The sequence below is a fragment of the Protopterus annectens genome, chromosome 1.part1 (assembly GCF_019279795.1).
Source record: "Protopterus annectens isolate FY-2018-M chromosome 1.part1, PAN1.0, whole genome shotgun sequence".
NCBI lineage: Eukaryota > Metazoa > Chordata > Ceratodontiformes > Protopteridae > Protopterus > Protopterus annectens.
In genome coordinates, this window is record NC_056726.1 from 434,034,106 (window position 1) to 434,061,489 (window position 27,384).

General features: G+C 41.4%; 1 protein-coding gene across 1 annotated transcript in view; it reads right to left on the reverse strand.

Moving 5' to 3' along the window:
- Positions 1-27,384, reverse strand: part of ZC3H7B (zinc finger CCCH-type containing 7B) — a 1,999,702-nt gene that overhangs the window by 1,159,489 nt on the left and 812,829 nt on the right. The window contains exon 7 of the mRNA XM_044087097.1: positions 14,773-14,818. Coding sequence (XP_043943032.1) covers positions 14,773-14,818 — 46 coding nt within the window. The remainder of the gene's footprint in view (positions 1-14,772; positions 14,819-27,384) is intronic.

Consider the following 27,384-nt stretch of genomic DNA (forward strand, 5'->3'; position numbering starts at 1 on the left):
TAGTGGAACCCAGCAACATCAGGGTTAATACTACTTGGGAAGCAATTTGGTATAAATCCTATCTGTTTGCTTCTAGTGAGAGAAGGAGCTAAGGATCATATATTCCTAGCTGCATGCAGCTGTGTTGAGACCAGCACCATTTCCACAACCAGACAGATAGCACCAGCAGTAATTAACTACAAACCTCATAGACACTACTCCCCATTCAGCTCACATTAGTAAGCACAAGGAATCTTGGACTTTCACTTTCCAACCATCTACGTGGCCAGCTTGGTTGAAATGGACATCCTGAGATAATAAAGCGACAGTCTCAAGTATACTGACAACCACCTACTACTTCAACAAACTGGCACAGTGTGTGAGATGCAGTTATTTAATGCTACTGCAGGCAAAACTGACATGAAAACATTACAAATGCCAAGAAGCAAAAAAGGTCCTTTTTTTTTTTGAAGGTAAGTGAATAAGCAGTCAGACTTTGCCAACACAACACCACACTAAACATACTGCACACAAATCAGACCAAATACATAGGCCTACATATGCTTAGGCTCTTAAAAGTAACATACCTAAACCACAAAGGCCTCCTAAAGGTAACCTAATAAGCAAGTACCCTCAGCAAACTCACAAACACACAACACAGGCAGCACCCACTTTAAAAACATGTACCCAAGAGTCTCAGTGTCTCAATTCAAAAGCCCATAAGGAAAATCTCCAAAAAATTCAACATCCTAGTCACATGGGGGACCCCACTGTAAGACACAATGATGCGCTACTGACAAGTCTGTGCAAGGAGAGGGTCACAGTCACTTCCCTATCAGGTAGCAAGATTCACCACATCATGCTGGTGTGCAAAGTGTCTGCACCAGAAGTACACATACAACACAGTCACAGTACATGTGGGTGAAATACCTTGTGACACACCTCCCTGGACTACATAAAGACAGATATGTATGAGCTCTTGGTATGTGTGCCCAAGGCAGGTATGAACCTAGCCTTGGGAAGCATTTTACCACCACCAAAAATTATGCTGCAGTACGAACAAAAGATTATTCACTTCAACAACTGGTTTAGCTTTTAGTGCAATTCACAGGGGTCCAATACATATTAGCCTGGCAGGAGATAGTAAACAGTCATAAATGCTTTTCTGGGGATCTCCTGCACCAATCCCCCCACCAAGGCTTTCGTATACTGGCTAAAACCTTGTCCATCCTGACAGTGCTGTTTTAAGACAATGTCAGTCCTCAAAAGCTTCCAACATAAAACAGAACATGGATAATAACAGGTATTGCTGTTCAGTGCTAACAGCTTTAACAAAAAACTCCACTCCCTACAAGCACTCCTTGTCCTGGAACACACTGACATATGCACTGATGCAGAGACCTGGTTCAAGACCACTAACAGCACTCCACCAACACAGGGTTTTAATGTCTACAACACATTCAGGCTCACTGCTTTAAAGATGCTAAATGTGGTGGTGCCATCATATCTGTTAAAAACATTATCCCTAGACTAGTTAGACAATATAATCATCTGGAACTCCACCACATCCAACTTAACCATTAACAACACCCCTGATCACATCACTGCTAAGTACAGGACCCCCTATGTATCCCTCTCAGACCTTTAACTTCTACCCAACTAGCATAGAGTCCCTGTGCAATAAGCCAAATAACATTCTCCTTGCAGGACTTCAACTATTTCTTCAGTAACTGTGAGAAGTACACATCCTCTTACATGTATAACCCAGAGACTTCTAGACATTATCAATACAAAATCTCTGGACCAGTCTACACCCCAACCAGAGGTGATAAAATCCTGGACTTGGTCCTCACCAATATGGGACAACTCTGCTCCCTATCAATTAACTCCCTTAATAACCCAAATGGACCACAAATCAGTGACATTCACCTGAAGACTGAAGCCACAACCATACTCCATTACCTCGGTGCTCAGACATTGTCAGCCCTAATTTACTGAAATGGAGTGATCATCCGGTTAACTTCCATATCCCCTTCCAACTCTATGACCCCACTGCTTATGTGGAATACTTAATGTTAAATTCTCTACACATGTGAATAGATGCAAGGCTGCATCTGTCCCCCAAAGTAAATGTGATGTCAAATTCAAAAATAAACTTCTATGGTGGAACCCAAAAATAAATAGGTTCTATAATAAAAGAAAAAAAAATCATTGAATGTAAAAGTAAATGTAACTCTCAACAGGCAAAAAAAGCTCTTAATACACTTAGCAATGAACTCCATTTCCTAATCAAATCAACCAAAGCCAGATATGTGGTAAAAAAATGCAACCTAGACAAAGGACAACCACAGACTCTTCTTTAACAATGTTAGAAACCTTAAATAATGCCCAGTACTCGAGACATCATAATAAATGATACCACATACTTAACACATACTCAGACCAAAAGGACATAGCCAATCTACTAGCAGATAGATGTAACTTTAATTCCACCCCTTCTCCTCCTCACCCTACATTCCCAGAGCTCATACCTGCAAATGCACCCCCCTCCAATTTCCAATGAACAGGTCCTTAAGACAATATCAAAGGTCAAGAATACTGCTTCTATGGGGTCATATAACATACTACGCTGCTTACAGGTCAGCCTGAAGCACGACTTGTCAGACCACCTACAAAGGCTAGTCAATGCCAGCCTAGAAACAGGATTTGAGCCAGACAAACAGAGGACAGCAGCTGTCATTCACTTGCACAAAGGTGGGACATTAACAGATACAGGAAATTATAGACTCATAAGTCTGATAAGCCTCATATGGATGGCTATGGATAAAGACCTAGGTAACCTACAAACCCTCAACCCAAGCCAGTACGGATTTGTCAAGGGCAGATTCTACCTACATAACCTGGATGGCTTATTTGAGAAGATTACTGAAGCAATGGATGAAGACAAATTAGTACACACTGCATATCTAGACCTCAAAAATGCATCTGACACCATCCTACACTGGGTTATTCTAGATAAACTATCCCAGCTAAATGGTAGCCCCTATGTAACTTGCTGGACACTGGCTCACAGATGGAACCCAAAAAATTAAGGTGGGCTGCTCTATCTCCTCCAAAACACCTGCCATTAGTGGTGTACCCATGGGTTCAGTCCTTGGGCGACTCATCTTTGGCACTTAATTCTCAAAAGTCACAGCAACTGCTAAAGGTTTATGGCTGACCAAGTCTGTGGATGACTGCATACCTGGTGCCATTAGGAACTCCACACAGGGCATCAAGATCCTCCAAGAAGGCATTTCAAAAAACAGCTGGATAGTCAAAACCATGGAGTAAGACTACATGCAAAGAAATGTATAACTGTGTTTTCTGACAAGCAAGAAGTCCCTTGGAACTATTACATTAACAACAAACCCCTGAAAACTAATCCAGTAGTTAAGGACCTAGGAAACTATGTAGACAGTGAACTGTCCTTTGATTACCACATATCCTCTCGTGTAAGAAAATCCTTTTTCATTGCACAGTTTACTAAGGGTATGGTGGCTAGGGATGTGATCATTCAGCTACATTCTGCACACATCTGACTTGTCATTTAGTGTAATGTATCCTTCAGTATGTACCTGGTCCACACACTTGAAACAACTTGAATGCCCAAAATGCTTTCTTACTAAGAAAAGTGAGGTCCTAAATCATAAAAACTATGTGGGCCATCTCAAAGCTTTGCTCCTTGTCATACAAGCTACTGAGGGACGATCTCTACCTCACGTTGAGAACCTCAGCAGACTTTGTCCTGTTAGATCTACCGCACATCCGCAAGTCCAATGTGGGCATATACACCCACACTCAAGAGATGTCAATACCTTTTACAACATAAATAGAACATGTTAGAGTGATAGATATGTATGGGTGGGGAATTCCACTTCTTTGGAATAGTTATCCACTCCACATACAACAAAGTACTTCTCCTATACTATTCAAACATAATCTGGATGAATAGATGGGTAACTGCATGTTCACCACTGCTTTAGTACTCTTGTCCCTCATGGATTTAAATGTTTTGCTCATCTCTGGATTATATGTACTTAAATGACAAGGGTTAAAAACTTCATGGAAATGTATGGCTGGACTCCTAAAGATCTTCACAGGTCAATAGCCTAGTAAGAACCTGTGAAACTAGGTGTGGCCAGGCAATTTGGAGCTCAGGCCAATGCCCTCATCTGTCACCCCTCCCCAATCACCACTTCCAAGTTGAAGACAAAAAACAGAATACATTTTCTGGCTTGTTGTTCCTACTACCTCCACCCACATTGTAGCAGTCTTATATTTCTTCCTCTCACAAATATGCTTCCTCAATTCCTATCACTGCAGGGATTTTTTTCTGTCACAGAGAGCTGTGAAGTGAGACGTGACTGCAGCTGCCATTTCAACCTTAAAAGATGTATGCAGCATCTCTGTATTCTGTGTGTGTGCAACATATGCTATATATGGTGGGCAACTAAGGCTTGCTTGATTTTAAGTTTTACCTTAAACCTAGAAGTCATCCCAATCCCATATGCAGTCAGTCCAGGGACCGGTCAGGCTTCCTGACTCTGTAAGGTGACTCTTATTCCCTATGTAGCAGGAAAAAAAGTCCCAGGCTACCTATCCCATCCCATCAAAATAAAAATATAAATAAAAGTAACACTAACAACTGCTGAATGACACTGCTACTGAGAAAAAAAAAAAAAGAAAAAGCATCAATGACAAAGTTACCAACAAATCAAATTGGCATTTTAAATTTTGCCACTGGCACCAAAGATGAAGCTCCACTAACCTGCTTACACTGCCTAGCCCACTACATCCAGCAGCCTATTCAAAAGCCTTCCCAATGCTTTGGGACAGTGCTTGGAGCTCATTCCTTATGTAAAACATAAGATGAGTGAATGCTTATTTATATATGCAGTTGAAAGGGGTAGGGAGCAACCAGAATCACTGTTAGAAAGCAAAAACCCAAGTAAGCAGGCCAATTTACATTTCTTTAAGATTAGAAGAAAAACAAGTTATGCACTTACCATAATGCTAGATCAGCGTTTTCTTATGTCACTCTCAACTGTTGGGTATACTGAATCCAAATGGATCAAAAGCTGGCAATTTTCAGACTTTTGGATCCAAGCCTCAGGCTCTTCCCCTACCCATAATCCCCCTCCACCATGACTGTTCCTTAGATAGAGTTTGCCTGCCAATACAAATAGCTCCTCCTATACTACACAAGCAAGAAAAGTGCCTAAAATGACAAAAAAGTCTAAGTGTGTAAGATAAGGCTACAGACAGGTCCAGTACAGTTAATAAAGAGCCCAAAAAAATGACAAGCAGTGGAGCAGAGGGAGGGAAACTTAAAATGGATGGAAGAATACAACATGGATCTAGTGGTAAGTACATAACTTTCATATCTGATGTCTTTTCCATCAGTCTCAACTACTGGACAGAGATCCCAACTACTACAAACCCTGGGAGGATTCAGGGAAGGATGCTCTGTAGGATGTTAAAGCCAACCGAAGCCCAACACCCAGATTACTGCCCCAGCTTGTACTGAGACAAATGTGTGCACTGTAGACTAAGCAGCTGCAGCACAGATGTCATCTATAGGAACTCAAGAAAAGAAGGCTGTGGGATGTTACAACAGCCCAGAACAACAAGCTTTAGGTTTGTGAGGTAGATACAATCATGTGGCTCTACAGACAAGCATAATGCAAGCAGACAACCATCTGGACAGTGTAACCTTATAAACACTAGCTGCTAATTTTGCTTTATAAAAGGAGAAACACAATGAGATTTTCTAAAGTCCTTGGTTTAGTGCAAATAAAAGAGTAACTGATGAAACTTGAGACAGATACAAAGACAACATTGGTTCTAAAAGTGTTTTAGTGATTGTTGCACTTCCTGCATGCTGGCACTCAAGGAGGCTGCCCTTTTCTCCCTACCCTTCCTATGATTCCAAGTCTTCCAGTATTCAGTCATCAAAGGGTCCAGGCATGGTACCAAGTTCAAATTTAACCTGCTAACATTCATTCTCTCAGACTGTTGCAAACGCATAGTGGTCTTCATTAAAATGACTGACGTAAACATTGTCTTTTCAACAAGGGTATATTTTAGAAAGCAAACTAAAGACAATGGCAACAACTCAGGCCCAAGAACTAACCCACACACTGCTATCTAACCAGCTCATATCTGATGAAGAAACAAACACAAGGCTTAAAATGTACAGACAACTTAATCTGTTTTTCATGAAGGAAAGTGTATGTAGGTCCAATGGCTCAGGTAGGTAGTAATTAATGAGGTCCTGCATCCCACATAGGAAAGAATGGAGGCAATAATGTATTGTACAGTGCTGACATAGTTTACAAGCATAAACAAGATTGTAAATCCGAATTATGCATCACTATTACCAAGAAAAAAAGGTAAATCACAAACCCCATATGAAATACTGAAATTCATAATTAAAAATAAATAATTTTCAAATGATGGACCCTCCTAACAAGCTGGATTTCAGATGCAAGTATAAAAGTGGAAGTCTTCCGTACAAAATGTGTGTAAAGCAGGTACTTTGTGTGAGCTTCAGACTGGGTTTTACTAAGTTATCATGCTGACTACCCCAAAGTGTAAATTAAAATGCTGGCATTAAGACTTTTATAATTTGTTATGCAAGATGTTAATGGCCCAGTGGTGACAGAACTGCTAAAGATTAAATTCTAAACCAGAATTACATTGTTCTGACAGTATCACAGAAGGCACAGCAGCATGGAAAATACTTGGTTATGATGCTGTGTTTCACGATTAACTGCAAAAATGTGAACCAATATTATGACACTGGTATCTTGTTTTCCTCTTTTGAAAGCATTATCATTTGTAAAACAACTTTGGACTACTTGAAGATATCTTTAAGCATCTGATATTTTTAGTCCTCGAGTAGCATTTTCCACATAGAGAGTTTGAAAAGTGGCAATGTTTTACTATACCTATTCCCCTTAACCTTGTTCAGCAAATTTCATGTGGAGTACAACTGCACCAGAGAACTCTCAGGATGCAAGAGTTACATTAGAGTCTGTGTTCAGTTATTAGGGGCAAAAAAATTCTTGCCGTCATCACTGACAGGAAGGGGTTGCATCCAGCCCCCCCTTAAAAAAAATTACTCTTGTCCAGTTTTTGAAATATCAGGGAGCAGTTTTTAATGAAATAAATGACAGAATGAAGAAGGGTACACATAATAAGGCGCTATCATTCTTACTATTGCACAGCTTCTGTTTTTGTCAAGGCAGAATACCTATGTGATGTTATTAATGGCATCTTCCCAGTTCTGTCTTAAATTACACACTGGAATCTGAGGAGGTAGCTTTATTAAAAAAATATTGAAAAAGCTTATCACTTTAGTTTAGACTGAGAAAGGCTGGAATTTCATTAGAAATATTTATCTATTTCTCTCTCAGCTTGAATTTCAGGATTTGAAAAAAAGGTGTTCCAAAAAAAATCAGGTCCACAGGACTAATGTTTTATGAGGAATACTACCTGCCATCTTCTGGAAAAGCACACCCTAACTCTGCCATAACTTATTGTGAGGGGAAAGGCTAGTTTGCTTTTGCTTTCTTGTATTTTGTATTACTGTAGTGCCTTCTTCTATTTTGTATATTGTAATTTGTTTTCTTTACACTGTGTTTTACTTGTATTCTGCTTTTAATTACATATTTAAACTAGGAAAAGATCACAACTGTTTCTTGTGAGTCGCACAGAAATTAAGTTTTTCCACCCTCCCACTCTGGCTCCCACTGAAGGTGGAGGTGTCTCAGTTTATATCAAAAATAAACCTCAAGATTTTTCAAACAGGAAATTGCACTTGAGCATCTCCATGTTTAAACCACCACAGGCAAAATTCAACACCACTTCCTTGCAAGCTACAAGTCTCCATCTATGACCCAGAAAACCCATACTATGTATTTAAACTTACTGGAAACACTCACCATCCAACCAAATACCATATTCATGGGTGACTAACCACCTCACTATTAACTGGGAATCCTATACGACACAGAGATTCCAGGATCTTTTAAACACAAACTTCCAGAATCAGACTGTAAATACACCAACCAAGAGTTCAACAATACAGGATCTGGTGATAGCTAATAAGGGAGAGTGCTGAACATTCCCTAGTATAATGTCTTCCCTAGCAAGGTCAGACCACAACATGGTCTCTTTTGAAGTAAAAATAAAACCTGGACCCCCAGCTAACCGTGGAATATTCAGAAACTACTCTTAAGGCTAACTTCCTGCTATTAAGTGATAACCTGGCAAAATTTCAAGCCAAATAAACCCAGAGAACACTGCTGTTTATGCCAAAAACTGTTCACAGAAACCCTATACAAGCATGTTAATAGCTGCACAGAGGTAGCTGTATCCACCAGGAAGAAGTACAGAACTAACTACAAAAAGCCACTCTCGTGGAATCAAAAAATCAAAGGCTATATAACAAAAGGAAAAAAATTGTGGCAAAAATTAGGAGGTGCAGCAAACAGCAGATGAAAGCACTCACATCAAGCTAAACAACTCAGAGGACATATGAAGTCTACCAAAGCCAATTCTGAGATAAAGTTGGCCTGCCAGGCCAAAGACAACCACAAAGCATTCTTTAGCTATCTCCACATCCTCAAAGGCAATACACAATTGTATGCAGAGCTCATTATAAATGGAGCCACCTATACTGAGCCAGAAGATATAGCAAAACTACTGGCTGACAAATTCAGCTCCAACTTCACCCCTCTGTCCCACTCAACCCTCCCTCAGGAAATACCATCAAATACAACTCCCCTGCTATCACTAGGGAACAGGTCCTTAATTGCTTTCACTAAGGTCAAGAACACTGCACCAATGGGCCCAGGCAATATTCCAGGATGCCTACTAAGTAGCATGACAAACAACCTATCATGCCCTCCAGAAGTGCTGCTTAACTGTAGCCTCCAAACAGGCTTCCTGCCCCATGAATGGAGAACAGCAACAGTCATCCCCCTCTGCACAAAGTTGGGCAATCTACAGACCCTGGAAACTACAGACCAATTTGTCTCACTAGTCTCACATGCAAAGCTATGGAAAGAATTATCATGGAATTGATTAATAATGATATAGTAAAACTCCAGACACTGGACCCATCCCAGTTTGCTTTCATCATGGGCAGGTCATGCCTACTCTACCTGGATGACTTCTGTGAGATGGTCACCAAAGCAATGGATGAAGGCAAAATAGTTCACAATGCCTATCTTGACCTGGTCAATGAATCTGACAAAATACCCCACTCAGGCATTGTTGGCAAATTCAAGAGGTTAGGTACAAACCCTTATTTTACCCGGTGGACAGCCAGCTGGCTCAAAGACAAGAAGCAGGAAGTTAGAATTGGGGAGTCCACCTTTATAAAGAGGTCAGTCAGAAGTGGAGTCCCTCAGCAATCGGTCCTGTCAATGTCAATGGCCACTGGCTGAATAAATTTGCAGATTATTGCAAATTAGGAGTTGTCATTAAATCCCACACCAACACAAATGTTCTCCACGAAGGACTGACACAGACATACAACTGGTGTCAGAGCCATGGAATAAAACTAAATGCTAAGAAATGAATAATAGTATTCTTCGGGAAGTCATCCACCCCTGGAAACTCACATATTGGCAACACACCCCTTAGAGTTGACCCAGTAGTCAGGAACTCAGAGACACACAGACAGTAATCTAGCCTTTGACCATCACATGTTTACAGTAGTGAGGAAATCATTCTATGCTGCGCAACTTATAAACAAAGGTATGGCATTTAGGTCCAAGGAAGTCACTGTTCCACTGTATCCGGCATTCATCAAACCTATTTTCTTTTTCTTCCGGTTCCTCCCATTAAGGGTCTCTGTTTCCATTTCTTCCTGTCCTCTGCATCTTGCTCTGTCACACCAACAACCTGCATTATACTTTCTCGCCACAATCAGAAACCTTATCTTAGGCCTTCCTCTTTTCCTCTCATCTGGCAGCTCCATCCTTAGCATCCTTCTCCCAATATACCCAGCATCACTCCTCAGCATATGTCCAAACCAAAGCAATCTAACTTCACTGGTTTTGTCTCCAAATCGTCCAATCGGCACAGACCCTCTAATATACTCGTTTCTAATCCTGTCCATCCTTGTCACACCCAATGCAAATCTTAACATCTTTAACTCTGCCACCTCCAGCTCGGACTCCTGTCTTTTTGTCAGTGCCACCATCTCTCCAACCCACATAACATAGCTGGTCTCACTACCGTCTTGTAGACCTTCCCTTTCACTCTTACTGGTACCAGTCTGTCACAAATCACTCCTGACACTCATCTCCACCCACTTCACCCTGCCTGAACTTTCTTCTTCACCTCTCTTCCACGCTCACCATTACTCTGAACTGTTGATCCCAAGTATTTAAACTCATCCACCTTTGCCATCTCTAATCCCTGCATCCTCACCATTCCTCTATCCTCCCTTTCATTCACACACATATATTCTGTCTTAGTCCTGCTGACCTTCATTCCTCTCCTCTCTAGAGCACATCTCCACCTCTCAAGGGTCTTCTCAACCTGTTCCCTACTCTCACTATTAATCACAATGTCATCCGCAAACAGAATAGTCCATTGGGACTCCTGTCTGATCTGGTCTATCAACCTGTCCATCACCATTGCAAATAAGAAAGGGCTCAGAGCTGATCCTTGATCACATCTGTCACTCCTACCACAGACCTCAACACTGTCACACTGCCATCATACATATCCTGTACCACTCTTACATACTTCTCTGCCACTCCAGACTTCCTCATACAATACCACAACTCCTCTCTAGGAACTCTGTCATATGCTTTCTCTAAGTCCACAAAGACACAATGTAACTCCTTCTGACCTTCTCTATACTTCAACACCTTCAGAGCAAACATCGCATCTGTAGTGCTCTTTCCTGGCATGAAACCATACTGCTGTTCATTAATCATCACCTCCCTTCTTAACATAGCTTCCACTACTCTTTCCCATAACTTCATGCTGTGACTGATCAGTTTTATCCCTCTGTAGTTACTACAGCTCTGCACATCACCCTTATTCTTAAAAATTGGTACCAATACACTTTCTCCACTACTCAGGCATCCTCTCACTTTCCAAGATTTCGTTAAACAATCTAGTTAAAAACACTACAGCCATATCTCCTAAACAATTCCATGCTTCCACAGGTATGTCATCTAGACCAACAACCTTTCCATTCTTCATTCTCTTCATAGTTGTCCTTAATTCCTCCTTGCTAGTCCGTTGCACTTCCTGATTCACTATCCCCACATCATCCAACCTCCTCTCTCTCTCTTTCTCTCTTATTCTCTCCATTCATCAGCCCCTCAAAGTACTCTTTCCATCTGCTCAACATGCTCTTCTTGCTTGTGAGTATGTTTCCCTCGTTATCCTTTATCACCCTAACCTGCTGCACACCTTTTCCAGCTTGATCTCTCTGTTGAGCCAATCAGTACAGGTACTCTTCTCCCTCCTTAGTGTTGAACCTTTCATACAATGCACCATACGCCTTATCCTTAGCCTTCATCACGTGTCTCATCACCATATGCCTCATCTCCTTGTACTCATGTCTACTTTCTTCATCTCTCTTACAATCCAACTTCTTCACCAACCCCTTTCTTTATATACAATCCTGTACTTCCTCGTTCCACCACCAGGTCTCCTTGTCCTCCTTCCTCTGTCTAGATGTCACACCAAGCACCATTCTAGCTGTCTCCCCTACCACCTCTTCTGTGGCTGCCAAGCTATCACATAACTCTTCACTGTCACCCAGTGCCTAACTCTTCCTTGAACTCCACCTTATAATTATCCTTTTTTCAACTTTCACCATTTGATCCTTGGCACTGCCCTCACTGTCCTCTTCTTCTTGATCCCCAATGTCATCCTATAGACCATCATCCTATGCTAACTAACTATGCTTTCCTCTGTCACCACTTTTCAGACCTATCATTAAGGTACAATGCCCCCTTTGGTATGTACTTAACCAGGCATATCTCACAACTGGAGCATCCACAGAGGCTCGTCACAAAAAGAATACAGGGTGTAAGTAAAATATCCTACGCAGACTGCCTCGAGGTCCTATCTCTGTATTCTGTCTCCTACGGGCCGTTGAGGGGAGATCTATGCATGGCATACACAGTGGCCTCCTGCATATCTGCAAAACAAACAGCACCAGAATTACCTGTTCTAAAGACTTAAACCTTGCCTGTGATATAAACAGGACCTGGTGGAGAGACAGTTATGTATCCCTGAGACTACACCATCTCTGGAACAGGCTCCCCATCCATGTGAAGCAGAGTTCCTCACTAACCCAATTCAAGTGTAACTTGGACAACTGGATGGGGAACAGGAACTTCATCCCTGGTTTGGTACCTATCCTATATCTCTACTGGACAGAGACAGCCTGTAAATGGTTCATCTCCCAGGCCCCAGCTTGCACTTATCAAGGGTACCAGAACTTGTCCAGAGATTTGGTATGCATGGCTAGTCTTAAAAAGGCCCTTGTGGTCATTAGCCTACTAAACACTTATGAATCTATAAACGTCTGACAGAATTCAGAACAGTTCAAAGAAGACATGTTTGTGTTCAACTCATGCATGCATTAGATAGCAATATAAAGTACTGCTGCCCTGAATGTCTCTGCTCCATGAATGCATCTAAACTTGAAACAAACGAAGACCACAGATATGTTCTGTCAGGACTTCAGCTGCTCAATTATAATCAGCAGAAGTGGTAAGCACTGCTGTATCCATGATTGTGACAGTACAACTGCCCAAAACAATTACAAAAATTCTGTTGCTGCACTTAAAATAGCTTTTACCTTTTCAAGTTGAATTCTTTACATTGTTTGCTTGGATATTAACCTTTTCTGGATCAGATATGAATGCTGCTCAAGATTTGCTTTAGATACATGGTGGTGACTAAAGTCTTACTACTAAGTGCTGGACTAGTTAAACTTCACTGTTTTACTAGCAGCTTCACCACATCCAGGTGGGATGATTTTCTGCCTGTTGCTGAACTGCTGCCAAAATGTCATCTTACTATCTGAAGTTGCCCAGTTTGTTTAGAGTGGGGTCATTACGTCAGCCTACTTTGGAACCTGGACTTATGCATTTCAATATATATTAGGTCTTCTCCTGCTACCTGGATTTCAGTAGCCTGCTATTTGGTAAAAATGAAGAAATGCAGGCACGATAACTCGTCTCCTCCTGTTTTTGCCAAAACACAAATCTGGACTTGTTTGTGTTTGAAGTCTGATTGGTAATTAGGATTTGCTGTTTTGCAATCTTGTAATGAAACAGTATCAGTTATTTTTGTGACTCAATAATGCCTAACTGTTCTTCGTGGGGAAAGAGGTCTGGATTACTGGACTTCATGCTAGGTTCTATGCTGTTCACTTTAAACACTTGGACAATATATGTGACTTTTACATACTTGGTGGTTTAACATCAGTAACTTACTTGAACAGCAAATTATCTTGGATACTTATTTGTTATCAGATAATTTTCAAACCTGACTGATCCATTTTATTACACTATAAATGTTTGTTTTCTTAAAATATTCAAGATTTAAAGCACTAAAATATACATGAATGGGAATAGGCAATGTTGATGTAGGATACTTTTTCTCATGTCCTCGTTCCATCATACTGGTGGCAGTTAGCTATTCCAACAAGAGAGCAACAGCATCCTGAAAATCATGCAGCTAATGCTTTTTTCCCTTTGCACAGACACTACTAAAGACTGCATAACTTGCACTACAATAAATTAGCCATGTGACCTGTACAGCAAAGCACATTACACTATTTCAAGATGACCACATACATTGCCAGTCACTTGACTTGGTACTGTACACAATGACAGAAGTTTTCAAGATATTCTGCACAACTTTTAAAACACAGGGGGTACCCACAAAGGACTTGGAGGTGTATTTGTATATATCAATTCATTTAAGCTTGGTAAAAGTTAATACAATGCTATGTAATATGCTTCCATTTGCATAGATCATAGGAGGTTACTAGGCTATTGACCCCAAGGCCTTTATAAGCATGGCCAAGAGTTTAGCCCATCTTTAAACAAATAAGCACCCGATGCCCCTGGCCAGCAGGGACACGGGTGGAATCCCAGGGGTATATTTTCTGTTTCTCATCCAGTTATCTGGGTTGTGCTTAAAAAGGGGTTAAGAGGTACTCTGCTTGATGTGGAGAGGGAGTCTATTCCATAGATGGGGGAGTCTCTGGGACACAAATCAGTCTCGCCAACAAGTCTTGTTAATGTCACAGACCAGGTTGAGGCTGCACGTGCGGTTTACTCGAGTAGAGCTTGACTTGCGGATATGCAGCAGTCCCAATCAAGGTGGGGTCCGTGATCTCCTTGTATGCCAGACAGAGGTCACCTCTGAGAAGTCTGTATGAAACTGAGTAGAGGGATAGGGCTTTTAGCCTATCTGTGTATGATAGCTGTTTAAGGCCCTGGATTCTCCTGGTGAGGCTTTGGTTTCACAATTGCTAATATTCTCTAGCAAGAATAACTTATTGAAAGTTAAGCTATACTTTGGTTCTACATCAATTGTCAATAAACAAAAAAGAAAATCCACATTTTATTACTTTAGCAACAAATGGCAATACTGGCAAATAAGCCAGAGTAAACACATTAACTACCACCTATGAATCTACCCAATGATAATATGACATAATCTTCATAAAGTTAAAAGATAAGATTATACCTGTTTCAATATCATTTATGGAGCCCAGCCCATTGGAGATGGGAATCTAAAGAAAAGGGAAAAAAAAACATTAAAATTAATGTAATTCAATATTTTCTTACTACCATCCAGAAAGATTTTACAAACATGAAATGCAACATTAGCAAGGCTTCTGTCTACCAACACCAAGACAAATGAATTACATAAAAAGTAAAATAAACTAAAAGATTTAAACTATGAATTCAAGATATGCTTAACATCAGGATGCATCTGGTACATGCATATGTCTTGTATGGTGTTGGTGTACTTTGCAGGTGCAAAGTACATCTGTGACTTACTACTGCAGTAGATGTTAAAGTTCAGAGATGACTTCCACAGCAGTAGTCATAAAACAGGAATTAGCTGTCATGTTCTTATGTTCACAAGTATGTACTAAGTTAACAACTTCTAAGGCCTTTTTATTCCTTGCCATGCATCCCAAATCTCTGACAAGTTCTAGTACCTTTGATAAGTGTAAGAAGGGGCTTGGGAGATGTACATGTTGGTGTAAACAGTACGACTCCACAGCTCTGGACACTCCAGCTGGCTGTCCTTCTCATGATCCAGATGTCAGACCAGCGCTGGGTACAAGGGACAGCAGCTCACATCATCACTGGTTCTTTGAGTGAGATCCCAAACTAGATCATCATAGCCATAGGGTGGTCGGATTGAGAACAAGCTCCAAGGTAACCGCCAAAGTTTTTTTTTTTTTTTTAATTTTTGACAGCCATACGGGACGGTTCCCATTTTTGCTGTTTGCTGCCCAAACACCACTGTATATCACTGGTAACACATCCGGGTACGGTATGTTATAGGCATCAGCAAGTGCATGTCACTTACCTCCACAGGAGATGCAACCCCACAAAAATGCCAGCCTTGCCCGATATCCCTTAAGCAAACACTCCTGTGGGGTTTCCAGTTTCTAGGACAGTGCAGAGAGCTACGATCCCAAACACTCCTGTGGGGGTTTCCAGTTTCTAGGATAGTGCAGAGAGCTACGATCCTGCATTTCATAACAAGCATCACCACAGTCATGTGGTACATAAACAAGGGGTAGACACTTTTAATAACTGTGCATGCAGGATTGGTCATCAGTCTCCTTCTAAAGGCTGCATTATTTTCCACTACAGCAGAACTTCACTGCAGACCACTTGAGTAGGATCCCGCATGAGTGGATGGTGGACAAGGATGCATTTTTTTACCTCACAGGTTTGCACCAGATCAAAACCTTTTTGCCTCTTCAAGCAACAAGCTGTTGAAAAGTTCTTTAGAGGCACAGACAGACAAACAAGACTGGTTTGGCAGTGGATGTATTTTCCCTACACTGGATAAGCCTATTTCCTTGTGGTTTTCCTAGGATACCCTTACGCCCCCCCAGGGTTGTACAAAAACAGAGAGGAGAAGCCTGAAATGATCCTGACTGTCATTTTCTGCCCCAGACAGCATTAGTTCTCCCACTTGATTAGTATGGTAAGGGAAAAACCTTTAATGATGCCTCAATATGCGAGCCTCCTGACACCATGTAGGGGAGTCCCTCATACATCCCAAACTATCCACACTCAGACTAGTGGGATGGAAGATCGTACTCTGCTACCCATTCACCCCCTATTCTCTAAGGGTATGATAAAAATTTATGAGGGATGCTGGAAGGCAAGGTACAAAGATATTATACCTAACTAAATGGGAACGAGTCTCACTTTATTGTGAAAGGAGGAACAAACACCCACAGCAAATTAATATGCCTATGGATTTCCTGCGTTTGTTGGAGCTGTTCCCTTCATATTCAGTCTGTACCTTAGTGAAGATAAATCATCTTTTGTCTATTTCAGCATGCCGGACTATATATCCCCCACATACTGGCATCCAGGCCCCCAGTGGAGCAGTTCTTGAAGGACATCATCGACCTGAGGCCTCCTAGAAGAATCTGGGATCTCAGTTTTGTGCTAAAAAAAGCCAACCGTCTAACTTTTTGAACCATCAGTACACATGCCTCTGAAATGCCTTAGCTGTAAAATAGTATTGTTAGAAGGTGGTATCTCTGCTAGTAGGGTCTCCAACTTACAAGCCCACATGTACAAGGAGCCATTCCTGTAGTTCCATAGAGACAGGGTGACCTTGCATACTATCTATTCCTTTATGCCATAAGTTATTTTATATGTAGCTGTGAATTGAACTATCAAAAAGCCAATGCTCTTCCCTAATCCTCAAAATAAAGGGGAAAGAATTGTATATTTCTTAGGTGTGCATAATCATTTCAAGTGCTATGTTGACTTTACTCAAGACTTTCAGAAAATCAAATTGACTGTTTGTCTTATTTTCAGAAATGAAACAAGACTTCAGCAGGCAAGGGAGAACCTACTCATGCATGTTATACAGACTAGCCTTAAAAGCATGTGACTTGGCATTATAGCTCAGCTTTCTTCCAAAAGCTGTGTACAATCCTTTGGGAGCCAAACAAACGTGCAGCCTCATAAGCAGATTTGCAGCAAACTCCCATGAGTTGACTCTGGACTGAAAAACTGACATGTAGTATAGCACTGGCTGAATCCCTTGAATAGATTTTTTATGACCACCCTCAAAACTGCTAAATGTAGAAATCCAAGTACCCATGCTGGGAAGGCAGGGTTGCAAACAGTTTTTCAGTCAACTAGATCCAGGAGCTAGCTTATGCTTTTCCTTTAGTGCCTCTGATACTAAGGGTGTTAGTGAGGACCAGGGAGAAGGTCAACATCACCTAATAATGCCTTTCTGGCTTAGATGTTCTTGGTATTCTCTATTTCCACAGCTTCAAAAAAGGGAAACCAGTAACTTTCCATGGACATTTTGCCCTGTCAGCTCAACAATAGGGCACATTAATGTACTTAGGTCTAGACTGCTTCAATCGAACTGCCTGGAGAGCAGACCCCAGATGTCTTTTACATTCATGCAATTCCAGGTGTCCTACACTTTCATCCTTAGCATGTGCCCCCATGCCATATCTAAGGCATCTGTGGTTAATGTCTGGTTTGGGGTGGGTGACCAGAACAGCATGCCATCATTCTTTCTGATTTAGTGTACTCACCATTGCAGCTCCTTCTTTATGCAGGGTATGAGGAAGGGAGAGTGGCCTAATGGTTAAGGTGTTTGCCTTACAAACACAAGGTACAGAGTTTGAGTCTCACAAGGGATAATTGTCTAGGCTTAAAATGACTCACAAGGCAGTTAGCCTAGTACTAATCTATGAACCTATGACTGGGATTGCATACTATATGTTCTGCATATAATGATCTCGGGTGTTCTTTTAAGTATCACTGAAGTTTCCTCATGGGTAGCCTAACTCAATGTACTGCAAGAACCAGAATGTTCAGAAATTCACTGGCAGTCAACCTAATGTAATTTGTGCCCTAAAAACTGTCAAAGGGATTCTAACATTTCCTTAATAGGTAGACCAATGCAGAGTTGATGTCCAAGAGGGTACATCAGTGAAATCGCCTTCCTTGCTGGGTACAGGTTTGACTTTTGTTTGTTCAGGAAGAACCCTGATTTGTACAGATAATCTACAGTGAGCTCCAGTGTCCAGCTTGCATCCTCCTAGGAATGTTGAGAACCACGCAGTCACCCAAGAAGAGAAAAGTCTGGATGTTCACGGTCCTGCAATGAGCTACAACTTGTCACCAGTCATTTTTCAGAAGCTCTGGGGACAGTGGTGAAACCAAAGGGCAAACAGGAAAACTGGTAATGATGGTTCCGTTAAAACCTCATATGTTGTTTTGTACTTTGAAAATAGGGATGTGTAAGTAAGCATCATTGAGATCTAGTCACCAGTACGGCCAGACACCACAGAAGGAGTAAAAGGGCTTAAAATAGGTAACATCATAAATGTTAAGAGTTTTAAGAATTTCTTTAGCCTTGGCAGATCCAGAATGTCACTGCATACCACATCCCTTCTTAGAACAAATGACAGTCTAGAGTAAAATCCCTTGCCTCCTTGGCTGAAGGGCATAGGTTATATGGTGCTACTGAGTATTATCACTGCTGAAAGGTGGGACTAACTTATTCTGGTCTTAACACAGATGTCAGTCTATCTTTCTTGGTTTGGACAAAGTGAAATTTGTACCATCTGAGGACAATATGGAATGCCCACTGGTATGAAGTTAAGCAAAACTATTTTTTCTAAAAGGAGGCCACCTGCCCCTATATTGTAACAATGAAGGGGAAAGGTAGGGGTTGGAAGAAAGGGGGGGGGGAGATGAGAAGGCTGGTATTCGCAGAGATGCTCTCTTCTGGGGACTGAGCCCTTTGGAGCCCCAGACCTCCCTCTACCTTTTTGCTGCAATCTCTTTTCCTGTACCAGGTAAAGGGAGACACCTATGGTAGTGCAATGTCAGCCCAGCCATGGGGGAATGGTTCTTGGCTGTAAGAAAAAAAAAAATCAGGCCGAATGTTGAACTCTGCCTGGAGGAGAGCAGTGACCTATGATGAAATAATTATTTTTTGACCCAACAGACACATGCATATACAACATGTTATTAGTAAACTGTACATACGCATTACAAGAGTTAATCTGCCATACTATGCCTATCTTAGAAATGCACTAATTTACCTTCAGCAGACACTATTATGTTATATTCAGAGACTGCCTTTGGTTTATTAGAGCCCTAAGCAAAGGGCTCAAACAGGCCCCCACACCACTGTACCTCCAATGCCTCCCCGGGTCCATATTACTTTTTTCCTTATTTTTCTAACATTTGATCTTTGTTTTCATCTTTTTCTTACATCATTTTAACACACCAAAATTGGGCAAGACTATACTGTAACAACTGCGGAAGAAATAAAGTAAATCAGACATCTGAAGACCACTAAGCTTCCCAGAAGCCATGTAGTTCTAGATATTCTTGAGGTGCATTTTACAGCTTTTACTTCTGACTTTTTAATCTGCTTATGGCCTGAATAAAAATTAAAAAAAAAAGAAAGAAACTCAGTCTTACCCCAACTTTTCCCTGCATACTTTCAAAAGGCCCTCGCTGGTTAAGACTCCACTATAACAACTTTGAAGAAAATGACTGCTGGGAGTCTGTGGGCCACTAAAACACTTATACAGCCTGGAATGTGGGGACCACTGGCCCCCAGAAGCTTTGAAGATCTACATGTTCTGGGACATATTTTAAGACTTCTTTTTTAAATGTAGTCACTTGCTAATGGTCTCCATAAGAATTATACATGTCCTTATCAATAATTTATGTATGCATCCACAGATATAAATTGGTGATATCATTTTCATACATCACATACTGGCCCTGACAAGCCAGCTGTATCACAAGATGCAAATACACACACACACACACACACACACACACACACACACACACACACACACACACACACACACACACACACACACACACACAGCAAATTCAAGAAAGGGTAATTCACCTATGGCATATTTTTGAGGTGCTTGAGGAAACCAGAGGACCTGGATAAACTCACAGAGACAGGAAGGACATGCAAACTCTACAAAGGAGGCGCTGACAACCAATAACTCAATTAGAAAAGCAAGTGTTGTGAAATGGCTATACCACTGTACCAGTCATAAAAGTTACTTACACACACACAACACACAGAACACACACAACACACACCATGCTCATACCATCAAAGACAAACGTTTATTGTGTACAATGATTATGTTTGACCACGATAGAAAATTAAAATAAATTACAGCCAACGTGTTCTTTTAAATGTGTAAACCAAACCAACACCAACGACTAAAGATCTAACTGTGCCACATTACAGGCACATAGACCACCAGGCTTAAATTACAATGTTCCTTTAAAGCCAGCATTGAAATCAAGGCCATTACATCACTAATTGGCCCAGCTGTCTGATAGGGTAATTTCTTTTTGAATGTGCTTTTTAAATGTACTTGTTGGTCTGTGTATACTGAGGATCTGATGAAGCAATTTTATGTGAAAGCGCTTATCCTGATTTTTATTAAATAGTGTCTCATTTAGTCTTCTTGAAATTTTATGCTGCTTGCCATGGTGGTTGTACTTACTGTGCTTTGTTGTTTTCTTTATGTTCTTTTAAATACATGCCACAATTATGGGCAGACTGTGAACACATCAGATATCTAAGGTGACCACACAGCCAATCTGGCTATAACTGACTGTGGACACCTCAGACATCTGATTGTGATAAAAATGACCACAGTAAAGTACGATCACTTCTTTTACACAAAAACACTGGTCCTGCACAGTAAGGCCAGTGACTGCTGAACATGATCATTACAGCAGACTCCGTCACTTTCATCCAAAGACAGCCCCCACCCATTCAGCAATTATAGTCATACATTTGACTGTGTACACTTGATATGTTTGAATGTGGCAATTATTTAATTAAATAACAGCCATGCAATTTATTTCAAATTTGCTTCCCTCAAACAGTAGCCAAAGTATTCCAACTTGCTTCACGCAAATCGCATTACTTATGCAAAGCTAAAATAACAAGCAAATGACAGCAGTCAATCATGTTCACTGACATACAAACCTTGTATTCAGAAATTTTAACTACTTAGCTGTCCGTGTATATTTCAGATGTCTTAAATACAAAAAGAGCCATAGCAATGTATTTCACCGAAAAATAAACGTATTTTTACCAGTCCCAGTCATAGCAAAGAAGTCAAATATTAGCCCTGCCAAACCATCCTTTGACAATATCTGGTTGCCTGGCAGGATAAAAAAAGACTTGCATCATTCTACTGCTGTTGCTCTTTTCCACCATAACCATCCACTATCATTTAATATCCATGGGCTTTCTTCTTGTTGTTACATATATCAGGTAGCTCATGAGATGGCAAAGAGCAGAAAGCCTGCAAATTTACTGGTTAGATATACAGCAGCTCCATCACAGATCACTAGCTGTTGCTTTCAATATGGGTACCACAGGCCATTTTTTTTAAGTGCAGACATGCTGATCATGTGTTTCTTTACCTTAAATAAATATCACAAAAAAGCCTAGGCAAAGGCTGGCCTTAGTTATATTTGGTTATGTCTCTGTAGCCACAATATTACATTCAATGATATTTTCCCATATTTGGTTTACAACAAAGTGTGTGCCAATATCAATTACAGTGATAAACAAGTTTAGCTATGAAAAGTATAAAAAAGAAATGTAAATATGCTTTAAAATGAACTCACTTATATAGAGACAGCTTTACCGTAACATACTGACATGCCTTGCAGTTCCCCATTCCTTACAAATATAATAAGATTAAGCAGTTTACCTTTATTAAATGTCCAAGGCTTTCACACCTTAAAATACAGATATTGATTATTTGAATATAACAGATATTTAATACAAGCCACTATACTAAACTGCATGACCTGATTACAGTCTGCTCAATATCCACATTCTTCATCAGGGAAATGAAAGTTATGCACTTACTACAATATTAGAGCTGAAAAAACTGGACCATTTTCAGTTGCATTTTTTTTTTTTACCAAGGCTGCAGGCATGAGGGTCACTCAGCACTCAATACTTTCCCAGGCAGCAAAATCCTCTCCTCAACCCCAAAAAATGCATGGCACTAGCTACCTTCTCCAGATCTAAGGCAAGAGTGCATAAAGACCACGATGCCAGGGTCAGGAAAGGAGGAATAAGTAATTACTGAAGATGAATGCATTCCTACAGATTTATAATTCTGATAAACGTGTAACCTTTGTATCTGACATGAATGAGGCCCATTCCTCAGAAGTACTGGGGATGGCAATAACGCAGGATTTGATGAAGGCTCTATTAGTTGAGAGCGCTTATCCTTGTTTCTATGCCTGTGCTGTTTTTATGACGTTTTATTAGTTAATAAATATTTTCCTGTGGTGGCCTAGCTCTGCTTTTCTAAATATTTTTGTTTGGTTGAACAGCCTTTAGTGATCATGGGTTTATATATTTTTACAAGTTGTGAGATGTAGGGAGCAAATGTATGGCTGGGAGCTACTTGAATGATGAAAACAGGTTTTGATTTTTCTTCTCAAAAACAGCAGTTTCTATAGCAGATAGGGCAGCAGAAGAAGAGACCAACATACCAAGGCAGAATGTATCTTTGAGATGAACACTGGCTTGAAACAGCCTTGCCTGGTAGATGCACTTCAACACAGAAAATGTGGGGAAAGCTAGAAGCCCCATGGGTCACAGATGGGCCAGAAAATCCCTTATAGGTCTCCCCACTAAAAGGATAAGTGATAAATCTCTGCACTTGGTGTTGATGGAAGTGTGAACAAGTACAGCATGATTCTTCACACATCTGGAAAATGCTTCATATGCCACCACACAACTAAGACACTATTTGTGCACTATAAGCAAGCATTTGCTGAAGGTGTCTGCTAAGCACTGGACTCTTGAAAGCAGCTACTGTTTAAACTCATTCCACAAGCCTCCTGAAAAAGAGGTTAAGATAAGGTTCCCTTGTGTTTTTTAGATACCATACAATCATATTTTTCATCTAGAAGTACAAGATCACAGCAGCAAAGATTCATGAAAAGCTTGTAAGATTTGAACCACTGTCCTCATTTCCAATATGCTGATATGGCATAAGAGTTCCCCAGGTGACCAGACTTCCAAGATGGTCTACCCAATGTAATTCATTTGCCTTGCCCTACCCCCATATCCATAATGTATCCATGGACATCACCTTAATGTGGGAGATGGAATGAACTGTTCAACAAAATACTGTTTGCCTCCATCCATGTCAACTGCCTTGAATGCCTGATAAAGACAGATCTTATGCTCCACCAAGTCCACTACCTGCAACCACTAAGCCAAAAGCATCAAGTGTAGAACTCTCACTTGAGAACAGGCTGAGATAATCACAGTAATGGCTGCGGCCATGTAAGCCAGGACCCTGACAGCCAATATGAAAGTATTACCTATTAAAATTGCTACTCTGGAAATTAGCACTTGAATCTCATATACAAAGTGTCTGGTCTGGCAGGCCAGAGTGCCCAACTTGCAACTGGTGAAGAGAATCCACTGAGCTGGCTGCAATGGACACTTGGGCACGTTTACAGTAAGGTTCAGAGACTAGGAGACATGTCATGGGCTCGCCCAACAGAATAAGCTGATCTCAAGACAGCAAGGTGTTGGCTATCAATATAGGAAATTATTTTGGCTTCTTGCATACATGTATGCACCATCAGCACAGACATGCATATAGTGAACAACCTGTGATAGAAGTAAGCCCAAATGGCAGAGTCCAAAACTGAGAATGGCTAGCTTAGACTCTAATGCAAAAACCCTTGGAATTGTGGTGAATCCCGACATGCAAAAAAGCATCCTGTAGTCCTAGAAAGTTTGTCTAAGCTCCTCTGGCAAGGCACAGAAAAATGATCTAAAACGATAACCTAAAAAAGGCATACTTGGAAATGAAGGTGGTAAGAACACTAAGATATAGTATGGGCCTAAGGTCCCTGGTTGTGAGTTAAATCCCTGCCTACTCTGGATGAACATACTGAATGGTTCTCTTGTTTAACAAGTGCAACCAATTCAGATCTTCGGCCTTCCTTTGATGGACTGGGACATCTGGCAAATGACGGGGGAACAAAGAAATAAGGGTAGTGAGTAAGGAAACTTTGTAACCCCTAATGATAATTTGCTGCACCCGTCAGTCAATTGTGATTCAAAATCATTACAACTGTTGTAAGGACAAGCAGTGCAGGACTGCCCCCAGAAGAGGGAAGATGTGTCAATCCCCAAGCCTGCAGCCAAAATCCTTGGCGGTGGATCCTTTTCCAGAACTTTGGCTGCTTCACTTGTGACAAAGTCACATGTGATACTTACCACAATGGATATATTACTTTAATGTTTATTTTATAGGTTCATAGGTAGGTACTAGGCTATCTGCCCAAGGGCATTTATAAGCCTAGCCAAAATGTGTTGGCTATTACCTCCCTTTTAAATTAGTTCCCTGGGCCTCTGTCCAGCAGGGCCACTGAAGTGACCCCAGGGGTAAATTTATGATTTCCCATCCACTCGTCAAGATTTCTCTTGAAGAGAGTCAGTGAGGGGCTCTGCCTAACAAATTGGGATTCTATTCCACAGCAAGGGAAGTCTCTGGGACAGGAATCTATCCCTGCAGCATGCCCTGTTTATTGTTGTGCTGAGATTTGGTTTTGTTGAGGTGGAGCATCTCCATTAATTCTGGGTTGGACATGGCCTTGTACGTCAGGCAGAGATCACCTCTGAGTAGGCGGTAAGCAACAGAGTAGAGCTGGAGTTTCTTTAGTCGAGCTGCATAGGGCATCTGTTTGAGGCCCAGGATCCTCTTGGTGAGGTACTTCTGTGGTCTTTCCAGCTGTTGCAGGTGTTGAGTAAGGTACATTCCAAATGGGGCACTGTACTCTATTATGGGTCTGATGAGTAGAGGGGCACAATGACCCCTCTTGATCTAGATGTGAACCCTTTCGTGATTAGGTGGGCTACATAGAAGGATTTTCTAACCACTTTGGCAATGTGATTATCAAAGGAGAGGTTGCTATCTACCTGGGTCCCCAGATCCCTAATTATATCTTCCATACTTAGTGGATTACCACCTATGTGATAATTCGTGGGCACTTTGTTTCTCCCAAAGGGGATGACTATGCACTTTTTGGCATTTTGCTTGAGGCCATGGTTCTGACACCAGGTGTTTTTCTCCATGAGACCCTTCTGGAGGATGTCTGTGTCAGCCAGAGAGTCGATTATGGCCCCCAGTTTGCAGTCATCTGCGAATTTGGTCAGCCGTAGTCCTCCCGTGCTTGCCTGTACCTCAGAGAAGTATATACTGAACAGGAGGGGTCCCAGGACTGAGCCCTGTGGTACGCCACTTGTAACCAGTTTAGAGTCGGACATGGCACCCGCAACTCTGACCATGTGAGTTCTATCCGTGAGCCAGTTGGCAACCCATCTCGTGACATAGGGGTTGATGTTCAAGCTGGTGAGCTTATCTATAATGCCAGAGTGGGGAATGGTGTTGAAGGCCTTAGCGAGGTCCAGGTAGGCTGTGTGGACTACCTTTCAGTCATCTATGGCCTTGGTAACGGTTTCAAAGAAGTCAACTAGGTTTAGGAGGCAGGATCTGCCTTTAACAAAGGCGAATTGGGTAGGATAAAGTGTCTGGAGGTTCCCAATGTCTCTTTTAATGAGTTCCATGATGATGCGCTCTATAGCTTTTCAGACCAGGCTAGTCAGGCTTATAGGGCGATAGTTCCCAGCATCTGTTGTGGCACCACCTTTATGAAGCGGGATAACTGTTGCTGTATGCCATTCTTTGGGTACATAGCCTGTGGTAAGGCTGAGTTTGAACAGTGAATTTAGGTGAGGATTTAGTTCATTTTGGAGCTCATGTAAGACACAGCGTGGGATACCATCCAGTCCCATTGATGCTGTGTTTTTGGCTTTGGAGAGGGCTGTTTTCACCTGTGTGTCTATGATGTCTGGGGCTCTACATTCTTCTGGGATGGACACAGGCCCTTTTGGGGGTGAAAGGGGAGTAAAGTTTGCACTGAAACTGTCTTCTAGGATGTTGGCAATGTCAGTTGGTTCAGTGTATTTTTTGCCATTTTGTACTAGCTCAGTTCAGATCTGAGAGTTGCCACCTAGATTCTTAACATAGCTAAAGAAGGCTTTGTGATTATCTTTAGAGTCTTTGACAATTTTTCTTTCGAAACTGGCCTTGTATGATTTTATGAGGGATTGTAGTTTCTTGCTAATACTGATCAGGGATGCCTTTCCTTTTTGGGATTTTGCTCTATCATGTAACAGTTTCCTCCTTCTGTTGTATAGCTTATTTATGGCTGGGGACCACCAGACTGGTTTCCTCTTTTTGGAGGAGTGAGTTTTGGTTTTACTTAGGATGGCTTGATCCATGCATTCCTGTAGGTGCTCATAGAATGCATTTGTAAAGGATTCGGCGGTTTGGGCAGCATTATCCTTTAGCAAGGGGGCTTTGAAACTTTCCACCTCGGTCTTGAGAAGTGTGAAGTTTGCTTTTGAAAAGTTTTTCACAGTGGTTTCCTTGACTGTGGGTGGGGGTCGGGATGTGGATGTCCAGTGTGATTAGTTTATGGTCAGATCTTACCAGTGAGGGGTTTACCTCTGGTGTGGAACACTGATCCCCCATGTTGGTGATGATCAGGTCCAATATGTTGTCACCTCTTGTGGGAGTGGTGACCAGTTGTTCCCAGGGCGTTTGAGTTTATAAACACTAGGAAGCGTTGGGCAAAGGAGTTTGTACTTGAGTAGTTTTCCCAGTCAATGTTTGGGTAGTTGAAATCACCCAATATCATGGTGTTTGGTAGGACCATCATATTTTCTAGTGTTCTCAAGAATGCTGAGTGGGGGTCCTGAGACAAGGTGGGTGATCTGTAGCAAGCTGCGATCTGAAAAGCAGCTTTGTCCACTGTTAGTTGCACATGGATGGTCTCCGAGGCCTCGTGCTGTGCTACTAACCTGAAGGTGTGGGTATCCTTTATGAAAATAGATACACCCCCCCTTCCTTTTGTATTTGGTCCAGGTTCTGGGGCCAAAAGGTATGGTATGAGTTGTAGCCTGGTAGTGCTGGGGTGCTCTCTGGAGCCTTCAACC